Here is a 13,702-nt window from a genome sequence, read left to right as displayed (position 1 = left end):
CTTAATATTTTCTACCAAAAAATAAAAAAAAATGGGAAAAATATACTTGATAAATAGATCATGAAATAACTAATTTATTTGTAAAATAGCTAAAGACCACCAAAAGCTTGTAAAATGTTGTTGCAATTTCTGATCAAATGTTTACTTCAATTCTTATTAAAAGTTGTCATTTAGTATTTGAAACATTAGCTATATTGTTATTATTTGTAGAACACAAAACTTTACGCCAAAACACTGTTAAACTTTTTTTATTTGTTTAGATGTTACAAAAAAAATATTTATATTTTATGTTACAAGGAAGTAAATTTTTGAATATATTATTATTATTGTAAATAATATAAGGTAAGGTCAGGTTTAGTATCACCATAATCACACTGCAACTGGTAACATCCAGTACAATTTGCCTGATGAGTTGTTGCCTTGTTAGATTCACTTTTCTAGACTAAGGCTAAGAAAAGTTAACTCTGGCTTAAGTAAAGGCAAAAGGTATTGTTTTAATAGAAATACTGTAAGCATCCAACTAGAAAGTAGAAAGTCTCCTAGATAAAGACTTTAGGGGTGAGGCAAAAATTTATGGTTCCTATTATCCTTCAACTATCAAGCTGACTGTAAATATTAAAAATATGAATAAAAATTAAATAATGTTATTATAAAGAAACCATCATTTCCACCAAATTGTTTCAGTCTCTCCTTTAAAAATATTTGTGGTTTTTGAAGTAAATATCCGTTCAATGAATCTTTTCTTTGACAAATTTACCAGACCTACTTTTTCGTTGTAAGAATTTAAGTCGGCTTTTTCATCTTCAGATCTAGTGTCGGTGGTCAAAATCTTTTGATTTGCAAAGACTCCAATAGTCATGATATGCTTAATCTGGGCATATAATTAGATATCAATTCACCTTTTTGTTCCAAAATGAGTTTAAAATCCTATGAATGTTTTTTTATATGCTTTTGTTTAGCATCTCTCCACTAAATCACCTTTCTTTTAGTTCTATATCGTTTTTTTCGTTTTTGTTCTATATTTTTTTTTTCGTGCTCTTTTCAATGTTGTTACTGATCAAGTTGACCAAGCACTTACTCATTTCTAATCCAATATTCTTAGCCAATATTGTTGTTATTAGTGACTATAATGTTCATTACACTGAATGGCTTGGCTGTAGTACCACTAATTCTGTTACTCAGATAGTTAATTATTTGACAACCTTTACTACTTATCTTCACTCCTTGTTTTGTGTCTTATTTATTACCCTAGCTTTTGCTTAGTACCTCCTTGTTTTTCTTATGATCTGAACAATTTTAAGGTAAACAAGAATTAGCAATAGAGATTTCGCTAAAACTTTCATCTAATATATCTTGTAGTTTTCTTTGTGATGGTTCTTAAGTTGATTTCTTTTGTTTATCTGCTAAAAATGGCTTCTTTTTTATATTCATCAAGCAATATCTTTTTTGATGCAAAAAAGTTTTGTCTGTTGCTGAATTCTTACGAACAACTTATTATCAGAATACTAGTGTAAAAATTTTATAAAAATCTTAACAACTTTTATTATATTGTAAAAATATAATAAAAGTTGTTAAGATTTTTATAAAATCTTTAACAAAAGTCTAACATTATGTCTCTCAGATCTGATTTTTACCTTTTTACTTTCCTTTTTTTTTTAACTTCTTCCATGGATAAGGAAAAACTATTCATAAAGAATTTTTCCTCAATTTTTTTAATTCATCTTTTGAATCTAATACTTTTCTAGTTATGACAAAGAATGAGGTTAATCCACATTATTTTTCAAATTACTCCAGCTTTTTGTTGTCATAATTTTTCACTTAAACTTCTTTATAGCTAGTGGTCCAGACAACATTTCTATAATAGTTTTACAAAATTGTTGTCTAGTACTTATTTAATCTCTAAACTATTTAATTAGTGCTTGACCAAATCTTGTTTCCTTGCTTGCTGGAAAATTGCAAGAGATAACTTTGACCCTTTTAAATATTGCATCAGTCCTCTTTATAATAATAGCAAAATCTTAGAATCTTTAATTACCAAGTTTATTCTAATATTATAGCTGTCCTTGGTGGAAAAAACTCCATTATTTCCAATAATTTTCAAGGTACCACAAAGTTGCATTTATGGACCTGTTGTTTTTCATCTATATTAATAATCTTTGTCATACCTCTTAAGTGATGTGCTGATTATTTAACTAAATTTTAAGTTATTTATTCGTAAATTTGTTTTTGCTTTATGTTTTTTTATAGGTATACATGAGGCTATGGAACAACAGACAATAAGTGTTGCAAAAGCAGGGATGGTTTGCAAATTAAACACCAGAACAACAATTATTGCAGCTACAAATTCAAAAGGGAAATATGATCCAGACCTTAGCTTATCTGCAAACATTGCTCTTGCAAGCCCTCTTTTAAGTAGATTTGATGTTATTCTTGTATTGAAGGATAATCAAAATAAGGAATGGGACAAGTGAGTTAAAGATAAGTGAAAAAAAATGTGTTTTTTCTTATAAATATATATATATATATATATATATATATATATATATATATATATATATATATATATATATATATATATATATTTCTATATATATTTTTATATATATTTTTATATTTTTCTATATATATTTTTCTATATATATATATATGTATGTATATATATATATATATATATATATATATATATATATATATGTATATATATATATATATATATATATATATATATATATATATATATATATATGTATATATATATATACATTAAAATTTTCATCCCTTTGCCCCTAGTCGCTACACCAGCATTTATATATATTTATATATATATGTAAGTTTTTTTTTTTTTGCTTTTGGTTTCTTGTTACTTTTGTCTTTGCTAAAATGGAAATTTACTTTTTATACTCTCATATATAAACATCAAGTAAAATATTTGGTTCGATTACAAAGTTCAATTTGAATTCACGTGTTGTTTGGCCATTGTCAGTTCTTACTGAATCTTGTAATTAATTTATCACTACATTTCAGACTAGCTAAAACTCTGAAACTTTCAGCGCTTGTATAGGCCTGGTGAGCTTATATGTTAAAGATATGTTTTATTTCTAAGGGCAACTTTAATACGATCCGGGGAAGGGTCGTATTAAAGTTGCCTACTTTTTGGTCCAAAATCTTGCTGTTAATTTTTCACTACCCTCTATAATAGGTTGAGCTTTAAAACTTTCAGCAGTATAGCCCTAATAACATTAGGATGTTGCATATTAAAGCATTTTCTAGGGCTAACAATACAAGGGAGAAAAAGTGCCCTTCCCATGTTTTTACCTTAACTTTTTTGTTTTTTTATAAGGGAAAACATTTTAGAAAAAATCTTTGAAAAGCACGTCTTTAAAATTTTTCTAAATTTACTTGTTGTTAACAAGGTAATAAAAGCGAAAGCTCATCTAACAGAGCACGTCAAAAATAAAAAAATAAAACTGACTAAACATAAAATTGTTCTATTAGAAAACAAGTGAAAGCTATTTTTAAGCATTTTAATATATAGTTTTAGTTTTAGTTCATTACTTAAATATTTTTTGATTTCAACAAAGACATTGTTTCCTGATTATGCAATTGCATTCGTATGTTAATTTTTTTTTTTTTTTATGTTGTTCTTTTTATTACATTTTTAATAAACATTTTATTACAATATTTAAAATACAAATGTATAATAAAAAATATATATATATATATAATGATTGTTATTAAAAAAATAAAAGAAAACGGGGACTCGTAGAAGACCATATGGTCTTTAGGATCTTTGAGATAACGGGAACGTTGTTAAAGTTATCTTCATCATATAGTTCTTATTTATAAATTGACATTTTAAAAAGTATATTTCATGAAAGTCTTAGTTTATTTATAAAAGTTTACAACTGAAATTTATCATATAATAATTATTATTTTAATTACATAGTTAATTATATGTATTTGATTCATAAAACATGATTAAATATATTTATTATGCCGCGTTTCATAAGTTTTTTTTCCGTTAAGAGCTGTTTTGCAAGTTGCGTACGAAATAGTTTCGTTTCAAAAGAAATTGGGTTTTTTATCATTATTTCAAAAAATAAAATCTTAAAATGTTACTATGTTACAATACTGAAAATAATATTTTGGTATTTAAAATTTTATTTTTTTACAATTACATTTGTTTGGCTAACAAACTTTCTTTATAGACTTCAAAACGTCGTTTAACGAAAGAGCTTGTGTTGCAAGTGCAACTTCCATAAGCACTACTTTCATATGTAGCAAAATAGTTTTATTTCGTAATTTAATTTCCAAAAGGTTACATTTTGTAAGTAGCATTTGCGAAATGAACATCGCCGGGTTTTTTTGTTTCGCAAAATTCGTTACAAAAAAAAACATTCCTGGTTCTCAATATCCTTCTGAAGGAATTTTATTTTTTCAAAATTGTACGAAATCTTCTGGTTAACAACTCTAGTAGAAACTAAGTTTTCATTGTTTTTAAAATGTTAAATTTTAAACATTTGGTATAATGCTTTAAATTAGGTAGTTGCACCAAAAAAGTTAATTTAATCTAATACCAATAAATGTGTAATAAAATGAAAGAGAATGAAAAATGCTTTCCAACAACACCAAATTTATGATGCTGGCATTATTGGTTCAAAAGTTATTGAGATTTTTAGTTTGTCCGAAGTGCCTTGACATCCTATGGACTTTATATAGAGAAATTAAAAAAAAAGTTAAGCAATTTTCTTTCAAATGTAAATATTTCAGAAAGTATTATGAATACATTAACTAAAGTATATACCAAAATGAGCAGTTTCAAAAGAGGAATTTATTTGTACTAGTTGCAATGAAAAATGAAATGAAATAAAGAAATTATTATCCATAAATTATGCAAATTACAAAAAAAAGTTTGATGATTTTTTTTAAATAAATATGAATATTTCATAAGTTTTTAAGATTACATATAGGTAAAAAAAACACATCAAAATGAACAGTTTCAAGAGATGAATTTGAACTTATAAGTAGCAAAAGAACATGAAAATTTTTTTCTAACATAAACAATAACAGTTAACTAAACTTCAAAAAATAGTTTGCCAAGTATCATGTCGCAATAATTGACTCAATAAACATGTCAAAATCCTCTGATGAGTCCTCGTCGAAACCCCAGTAAGATGTAACATACACAGTTCTCTTGTCTTTTTGCCTTTCTGTTAGTATTCGTCCATAAAAAATTTTGTCCTGTCCATTGTCTAGTTCCCATTTATGATTAAACAAATGATTAGTCATACTTTGATTGCTTAACATTTTTTCAAGAAAAGGTTTCTGGTTTGGGGCAACTTTTATAAACATTTCATTACCAACAGAGGCATTATTTAGCAAGACTTTTTTAACATCTCGTTCCAGTTTCTGCCTGGATGCCTTGTTAGTCTTTTGAGATGCTTCAATCCCTCTTGTTTTAATGTTATCGTCTATCCCTTTACTTTCAAGCACTCCTGCTTTTCGGATCTGTGATCCTCTAGTGATAGAAAATTGTATTAGGTTTCTTTGAATATCTTCTGGTTTGGATTCAATCCACTGAAGAGTGTGATTCAGTTTTGCTTTAACTTTTGAATCTAGATATCCAATAGTGGCATTGGGAGCTTTTCTAAGTAGACAGTCTGTCATGCCAAGAGCACGTTCTGCATGCATATTATTGGCAGGTGCTGATAGTGTGTCCTTCAATAATTTCTCAGTAGGGTTAGATAGAGGCCCAGATATATAATTGTGCAATTATCTATAAATAACACACTCAATAGAACTCAGAAGAGTTGATGTTATTTTGTTGAGGAGCGTTATATCAGTTGTTTTCTGCAATGACTTGTGCACCTCGTCAACAAAAATACCAGTTCAAGATTAGATTTCTGCAATACATTGCCATAAACTAGTTTCATCCATGGGCCTGTAATTACTTTTCCAATCAATCCTAGAGCTTGCAGCTGAAAGATGATGCCATCTTTACCGATGTCCCCAAAAAGAGCTTTACTCACAACATTTTTATTGTGTCTGAAAGTAAATATTTCAAAATGTTAACTTGATTTTCAATTATATTTTTGAAGCTCTATCAATAATTTGTAAAAATTAAACTCTTACTTATAAAGAAATGACTTTAGCAGCTGTAGATGGAATATAGCAACTTCAGCCATGTGAAAAATTACATGTACCCTTTTTTCAAATTTTGCGCAGAAAGGTTCCTGGAGCAACTCTATGTTCTCTCAAGAAAGACTTAAATGTTGCTGGTTCACCTTTGAAGCTATATCTAAAAATAGAATATATGCTGTGAGCATATATTCAGCAAGAGTGCTCGATAAATGATATCAGAGCTATATAATTGATTTTTTGACGAGATTAAAAAAATAACTACATGATTTTTACTACTAAAAGTTTCACGCGTTTAGCAAATCATCAGGTATAAAATACATTGTTTTTTTCGTTAAAAAATATACTCAATAAACATCGTGGCGTTCAAAATAATTATAAAACTATAACTATTTGCGAGCGTGGTTTTTTTTTTTAATCTTTGGGCTGGTGGTTGTCAAGCAAGAACTTGTTTTCGTGACGGCACTTAGAAATAATTTCTGTTTTTTTATTTAATAATTTTTGCTTTCCTTTGTATGATATTATGCAAAGTTTTTCATGAAGGCAAAGCAAGCATTTTTTTGTTACATTGCTGTAGGCGGGGACTTGTTTAATTATTGACCAAGGTAATTTTGGTGTTATTTTTAAGTTTTCTTTTATTTGCCATATATACTTTGAAAGGGTGGTTGAATTTTTCATCTTTTTATTTGTGAATGAGTGTTTGTGGTTAGCCCATCTTTTCTTCCATTCACCTTCTGCTAGGCCAATATATACTTTTTCTGGGGTGTTAGGGGGGGGGGAGGGGATACTATACATTTGTAAATAACATTAGAGGCTCTACATTTTCCTATTATAGGGCAGTTTTCTTTCTTTATACAATTGCTGGGTGGGTATTCTTTTGGTCTTTCTGAACTAATTTTCTTGTTGTGGCTTTTTATTATACTTTCGATATTTTTGGTGCAGCTGTAACTCAATTTGATGGTGTTTCGATTGAATAGTTTACTTAGGGGGTGGGATGTTGGAAAGTGTTTGTCGATTAAGTTTAGGTAGATATGTCCGACATTGGTAGAGACGCTTTTACTGTAAGGGGGGTTAAACCATATTATAGTTTTTTTTCTTGTCTTTTTTCCTCTTTTTTGGGGGTTATACTTTAAATTAAAATTAGCCATTTCTTCTTAGTTCATCTTCGTATTCTGGTATAGATAAGTTTAATGTTTTTTCATTCAAGGAATTTTGTGATAATCTGTTGTTGATAGAGATGGGGATTTGCTTTATTAATTGTGGAGGGTGGTTGGGTTCAGAGTGGATGTAACTTAAATAAGGTTGGTAGGAGCTTTTTTCTAAGTTAAAGGATACATCTAAGAAGTTGATTGTGGGTAGGTTTGTTTGGATCTCTATTTTAAAATCGATCGTTTTTATAACTTTAATTATGTTTTTTCGTATTCTATCAATTTGCGATCCAGTTTTTTTACGAAGTATCATCAGACCATCGTCACGATATAGTCCAACGTCTTCTTTATTTATTATTTTAGATAGTGAGTCTAATATATAGGCCCACCAGTTCACAAACTTCTGCACCGTCAAAACAACCCATTGTGACATCAAAGCAGTCGTGTGCTAAGTTTTTCTTCCATGTTTCGTTTTTAAAAAATAGCAAGGACTTTCTGCAATGTTTAATGACTCTGATGTTCTCTTCGCTAATTCTTGTGTGTTTTTTGCAAACAGTATTGCATTACTTAGTATTTCTGATGTAATAGTGGGGTAAAAATCGACAATGTCAAATTGAATAAAAACGCAATGTTGTTTATCTGGTATATTTTCAAACCATTTGATTGTATCAGTGGTATTTTTCCATTGGTTTAAACTTAGTACAGTTCTAATTTTTTTATTTACCAATACCAAGTTCACTTTTGGCAAGGTTCAATAGACGGCAGGGTTTATTGTTTTGGAACGAGTCCTTGTGGTCTTTAAGTGTAATAAAAGCTTCAGACTTGGCGATTATTTTTATTTGTTTGCTTTAGTTGAGTGTTTTTGCAATACTTTTAGCTTCGAGGTTAATAGAGTTTTCGAGTTTCTGTGGGGCTTTTTTATACGCTTTTATGATGTTTTCTTTAAGAAGTTTAATGTGTTCCTGAGTGGAAATTTGATAAATATTATTTGTTTTGTCTGCCAATAGTAAAACATTTAGGTTGCTTTTTATATTTAATGTCTCTTTTTAATTTATTCTGAAATTCGCTGTGTACTTTTTTAAACTTTATAAGGTTTATTAAGTTGAGTAAATCGTTTTCAAAATTTTCTAATTCTTTGCACTGGGGTGGCGTGTTATTCGTTTTGAACCCAAAGGTTTCATTTGTTAATGACTGGTTTTCTTTCATTTTGTTTTAATAAAAAAATGTTTTCCAGCGGATTTCGCTTGATGAAGTTTTCTGTTTTTTCTATCAGCTGCAGTTTATAACTGGTTTCGTCTGGATCACAAATTGATAGAATACAAAAAAACATAATTAAAGTTATAAAAATGATCAGTTTTAAAATAGAGATCCAAACAAACCTACCCGCAGTCAACTTCTTAGATGTATCCTTTAACTTAGAAAAAAGCTCCTACCAACATTTTAAAAAACCAAATGCTTATCTACGTTACATCCACTCTGAATCCAACCACCCTCCACAATTAATAAAGCAAATCCCCATCTCTATCAACAACAGATTATCACAAAATTCCTTGAATGAAAAAACATTAAACTTATCTATACCAGAATACGAAGATGAACTAAGAAGAAATGGCTAATTTTAATTTAAAGTATAACCCCCAAAAAAGAGGAAAAAAGACAAGAAAAAAAACTATAATATGGTTTAACCCCCCTTACAGTAAAAGCGTCTCTACCAATGTCGGACATATCTACCTAAACTTAATCGACAAACACTTTCCAACATCCCACCCCCTAAGTAAACTATTCAATCGAAACACCATCAAATTGAGTTACAGCTGCACCAAAAATATCGAAAGTATAATAAAAAGCCACAACAAGAAAATTAGTTCAGAAAGACCAAAAGAATACCCACCCAGCAATTGTATAAAGAAAGAAAACTGCCCTATAATAGGAAAATGTAGAGCCTCTAATGTTATTTACAAATGTATAGTATCCCCTCCCCCCCCCCCTAACACCCCAGAAAAAGTATATATTGGCCTAGCAGAAGGTGAATGGAAGAAAAGATGGGCTAACCACAAACACTCATTCACAAATAAAAAGATGAAAAATTCAACCACCCTTTCAAAGTATATATGGCAAATAAAAGAAAACTTAAAAATAACACCAAAATTACCTTGGTCAATAATTAAACAAGTCCCCGCCTACAGCAATGTAACAAAAAAATGCTTGCTTTGCCTTCATGAAAAACTTTGCATAATATCATACAAAGGAAAGCAAAAATTATTAAATAAAAAAACAGAAATTATTTCTAAGTGCCGTCACGAAAACAAGTTCTTGCTTGACAACCACCAGCCCAAAGATTAAAAAAAAAAACCACGCTCGCAAATAGTTAAAGTTTTATAATTATTTTGAACGCCACGATGTTTATTGAGTATATTTTTTAACGAAAAAAACAATGTATTTTATACCTGATGATTTGCTAAACGCGTGAAACTTTTAGTAGTAAAAATCATGTAGTTATTTTTTTAATCTCGTCAAAAAATCAATTATATATATATATATATATATATATATATATATATATATATATATATATATATCTATATATATATATATATATATATATATATATATATATATATATATATATATATATATATATATATATATATATATAATATATATTATGTGTTATATTTTTTTATAGTACCAAACATCATATTTGTTATTTAAATTTAGCAAAAATTTGTTATTTAAGTTAGCAAAACAAAGAATATATAAATTAGATATAGTTACCTAAGTTTTGAAAGGTTGTACAGAAAAGAAACTACAGATCCTTCTTTTCCAGTGGCAGTTTTAATTTTCAGCTCTTTGTCTACATCAATGAGAGCTTTTTTAGCCGCTGTAGGTATTCCGTCCAATGGATGCACATTGCAATGAAGTTCTAGAAGTTCAACATTAATATCCTGTTTTAGCGATTCAATAACACAATGATTCACCGGTGCCCTATCTGAAAGACAACTTTTAATTTAGGACAAAAAGATTTCTTTAACTGTTACTCTAGACATCTGTGTAAAATCAGCATAATTATCTGCTACTTCTTTCAATGCTGTTAATATGTGTGTGGCATAATCAAATGCTTTACCCCCTGGTAGTCTCATGGTAGAAATGGTAAGTGACTGCTTTAGTGGGTAAACACTTACATGGAATTCGTTGAGATGTTTGTCTACCTCTGTAGTGGCATCAAATGCCAAAGTTGCAACGTCACAAGTATGTAGAGCCTCTCCTGTCTGAATAAGAGATATCACTCCTAGCTCAAAAGCCATTCTGGCAACATTTGATTTGTGCGGAACTGAAGACAGTTCTGTCCCAGTCAAAATCTGACATACATGGGTTAGAACATCACTTATATTTGTGATAGGTACTTGGCTAACTAAGGACCTGTAGACACATTTCCTCAATGCTGGACCATATGCTCGTCCTACCATGGTTTCAACCACACTTTTGTCTTGTGGCTCTAAGATCAAACTTAAAAGATAATGGTTTTGTTCTGTGAGTTGACAACATTCCTTTTTTACTTTCACCAACTCCATTTTGAACTCAAGTTCAATGCTTTTAATGTGTTTATCACTTTCTTTTGCTTCAGATCTATTTTTTTCTAATAAGTTATTTAACTGAGTTCTTAGCTTACTGTTTGATATCTTCAGCTTCCTTATTGAATTAATGTACTCTTTATGATCCAGAGATTTCAAAACTATCTGGTTGTCTTTAGCGTGAAGATACTTTTGTTTCCACATTGTCAATGAAGCAGATTTTCTGTTTTCCTTCTGAGTCAAATTACGATTTGTAAATTTTAGATTTTTATATATTTTTAGTTTATCTCTCAGAAATTGAACAGTTTCTCTAGAGTGGCGAAGAGATTGTTTTTTTGCAAAACATGACGGGCAACCTTTTCGGTTGCTGAAGCCTGTTGTACATGATATGCCATCTGCCGCAGCATATTGAGTTTCATTTGCATCAGCAAAAGCTGTGTTGAGATCTAAGGTTGTGTCAACTATTCCTGTATCAGTACTATCTGCCATAAAGGCTGTATTAAGATCTATACTGGTCATTGCTTTAGTAGACTCATCCTCCTTTGGTTAATACCTGAAAGGCATATCACAATAATTAACTATTTCAAACCAGTATCGATCAGAAACTTTTTTGAATTTTAAAAAACCATCTTCTGTTCTTTTAATGGCAGTCTTTAGCTTAACAACATCAGCCTTTGGCAAATATTCAGTTAAAATCTTTGTAGACTCTGCAAGAGTTTTTTTACTTTGATATTTTGGATATAAAATACACCCATTCTTAATAGGTATGTTGATTAGGGAAAAATTTTCTCCAATGAAACTCCATAAATCCTGGGTTGTTTTTCTCATTTTGAATTTGTGGACCTAAAAACGGAAAAAAAAGAAAGAATTAGATCTATAATATAATAATATATATATAGTCACAGATTCTAGAGTCTAGAATAGATCAACCAACAATTAAAAGTTCTAAGACTTTCTGTCACTACTGACTAAACTAGTCACTTAAGTTCACTGAATAAACTTATAAAGTAATAAAGTCTAAATCACTAAGTCTAATTTTCCAATCTAGATCTAGAATAATCTACATTCTAGATCTAAAAACTTACAATTATAATAAGTTCACATTTTAACAGATAGAAATAGATCTAGTTCTAGAGTAATCTAGAGTCTAGACTAGTATCATGGCTCCTTAGTTTTACTTTTCTTAAAAAACGATCTCATTATCGATAATTGGTAGTCGGCCGACAATGGCAACATGGAGATTTGTGCTTAAAAATTTTATATTGTTGACTAAACTGATTGTAATACAATTTTAAACTAACATAAAAAAACGAATTTGCTAGGTGTATGGTTAAAAATTAGATATGTACGGTCAATAGATAAATTTTATTTAAAAAAACAAAACTTACCTTATTTCAAAGGGAAAAAACACCAAAATGGCTACGGATACACAAAAATAAAAATTTACTGATGCTTAGAGATCCTTCTTGTTGGTAAAATGAAACAAACAATGTGACTGAAAGTGGCTGATCTATTAAACAATGCTTGAAGCGCTGACGTGCCAAAAAAGCATTTTGTAAAAACGGAACAGAAAATGGACACAGATGTCGACGGTACTTCAGAATCCAATATAGCGGACTATGCGAGTCTTTACTTTAAATCATTTTAATTTTTAACACAAGAGTTGGTGTGCATTATAACATTAATGCTCACATTCATGTTTGACCATAAAGTTACTCAACAACGAGCAGCTAAAGAATTTAATTAATACTTAGCAATACATTCTTAAAATATTAAAAACAAAGACAGAAATTAAAGCAAGAAGAAAAAAAAAATTCCAAAATGTTCAGGCCAACAAAAAGCAACTGCTAGAAATAATTGGAGTTCCAAAAATTAAATAAAGTCAATTATTGACAATGAGTTTTATTTCACGAAACTTGTCAAAATGTTGTCCTATTGAAAATTTTTAGATTATTTTGAAAGGTTCTGTCTACAAGAATAATTTGCAAGCAGAAATTCTTATAAAATTATGTTCTATGATCAAGTATTGCTGTAAAAAAATGATATTGAGTTTACACTGAGCTAAGTCTTTACCAGGCCTAGTGGATAATGCCAGAAGGATTTTACTCAAAATAATATACATAATAAATATATACATAAAAACTAAAATAAAAATATATTTTTTATTTCAAATAAATAACAATTTTTTAAAAACTTTTTAACAACATGTTTCATCAATATCAATTGACATTATCAAGTATAAAAAATTAGTTACAATTTCTGTATATAAACAATTTTTTTGGCTACATTAAAAAATTTAAATGTTTTTACAATAGTTACATGGTTACATTTTATAAAATAATTAATTTCCATTAAATTTTACAAAAGATTATACAAAAGGTGTGAAGTAGTTAATAATAAACAAAATAGGAAGAAAAAAGTAAGATAATTATATTGTTATAGTAATAGTGTATGATCTAATTGTGTATTAAGAAGAGGTTTTTCCATTTCAATATGGATACCTTCCATAATTTTGAGCTTATACTTGGAGGAAGCTCTGTCAATAATGGAAAAGCAATCAAGATTTGTTAAATTTTTGCATTTTTGTGATGACTTGAGATGTTTGTATTTGGGAGGCCTTGTCTGAATTTAAATGTTCTGAAATCCTTAATATATTGAAATTAAGACAAGTGTTCGTTTGTATCAACAACAAAAAAATGTAACCAAAATAAATAAATCACAAAAAAAAAATTAAGAAACCTTCATAAGAAAATGTTTACAAAGCGTTAAAAAAAAAGAATTAATATTTTGTTGACAGTCCTTTAATTCATTGATATGTTTCAACATAGAGTTCACTATTTTCTG

At 28.8% G+C, this 13,702-nt stretch overlaps 1 protein-coding gene across 1 annotated transcript in view; it reads left to right on the top strand.

Moving 5' to 3' along the window:
* The window catches only part of LOC105843323 (DNA helicase MCM9), a 63,065-nt gene that overhangs the window by 34,091 nt on the left and 15,272 nt on the right, over positions 1–13,702 (top strand). Inside the window, exon 6 of the mRNA XM_065805224.1 lies at positions 2,248–2,467. Coding sequence (XP_065661296.1) covers positions 2,248–2,467 — 220 coding nt within the window. The remainder of the gene's footprint in view (positions 1–2,247; positions 2,468–13,702) is intronic.

The sequence above is a fragment of the Hydra vulgaris genome, chromosome 09, assembly GCF_038396675.1.
Source record: "Hydra vulgaris chromosome 09, alternate assembly HydraT2T_AEP".
NCBI classification, from domain to species: Eukaryota; Metazoa; Cnidaria; class Hydrozoa; order Anthoathecata; family Hydridae; genus Hydra; species Hydra vulgaris.
This window is presented reverse-complemented; position numbering and strand designations above follow the sequence as displayed.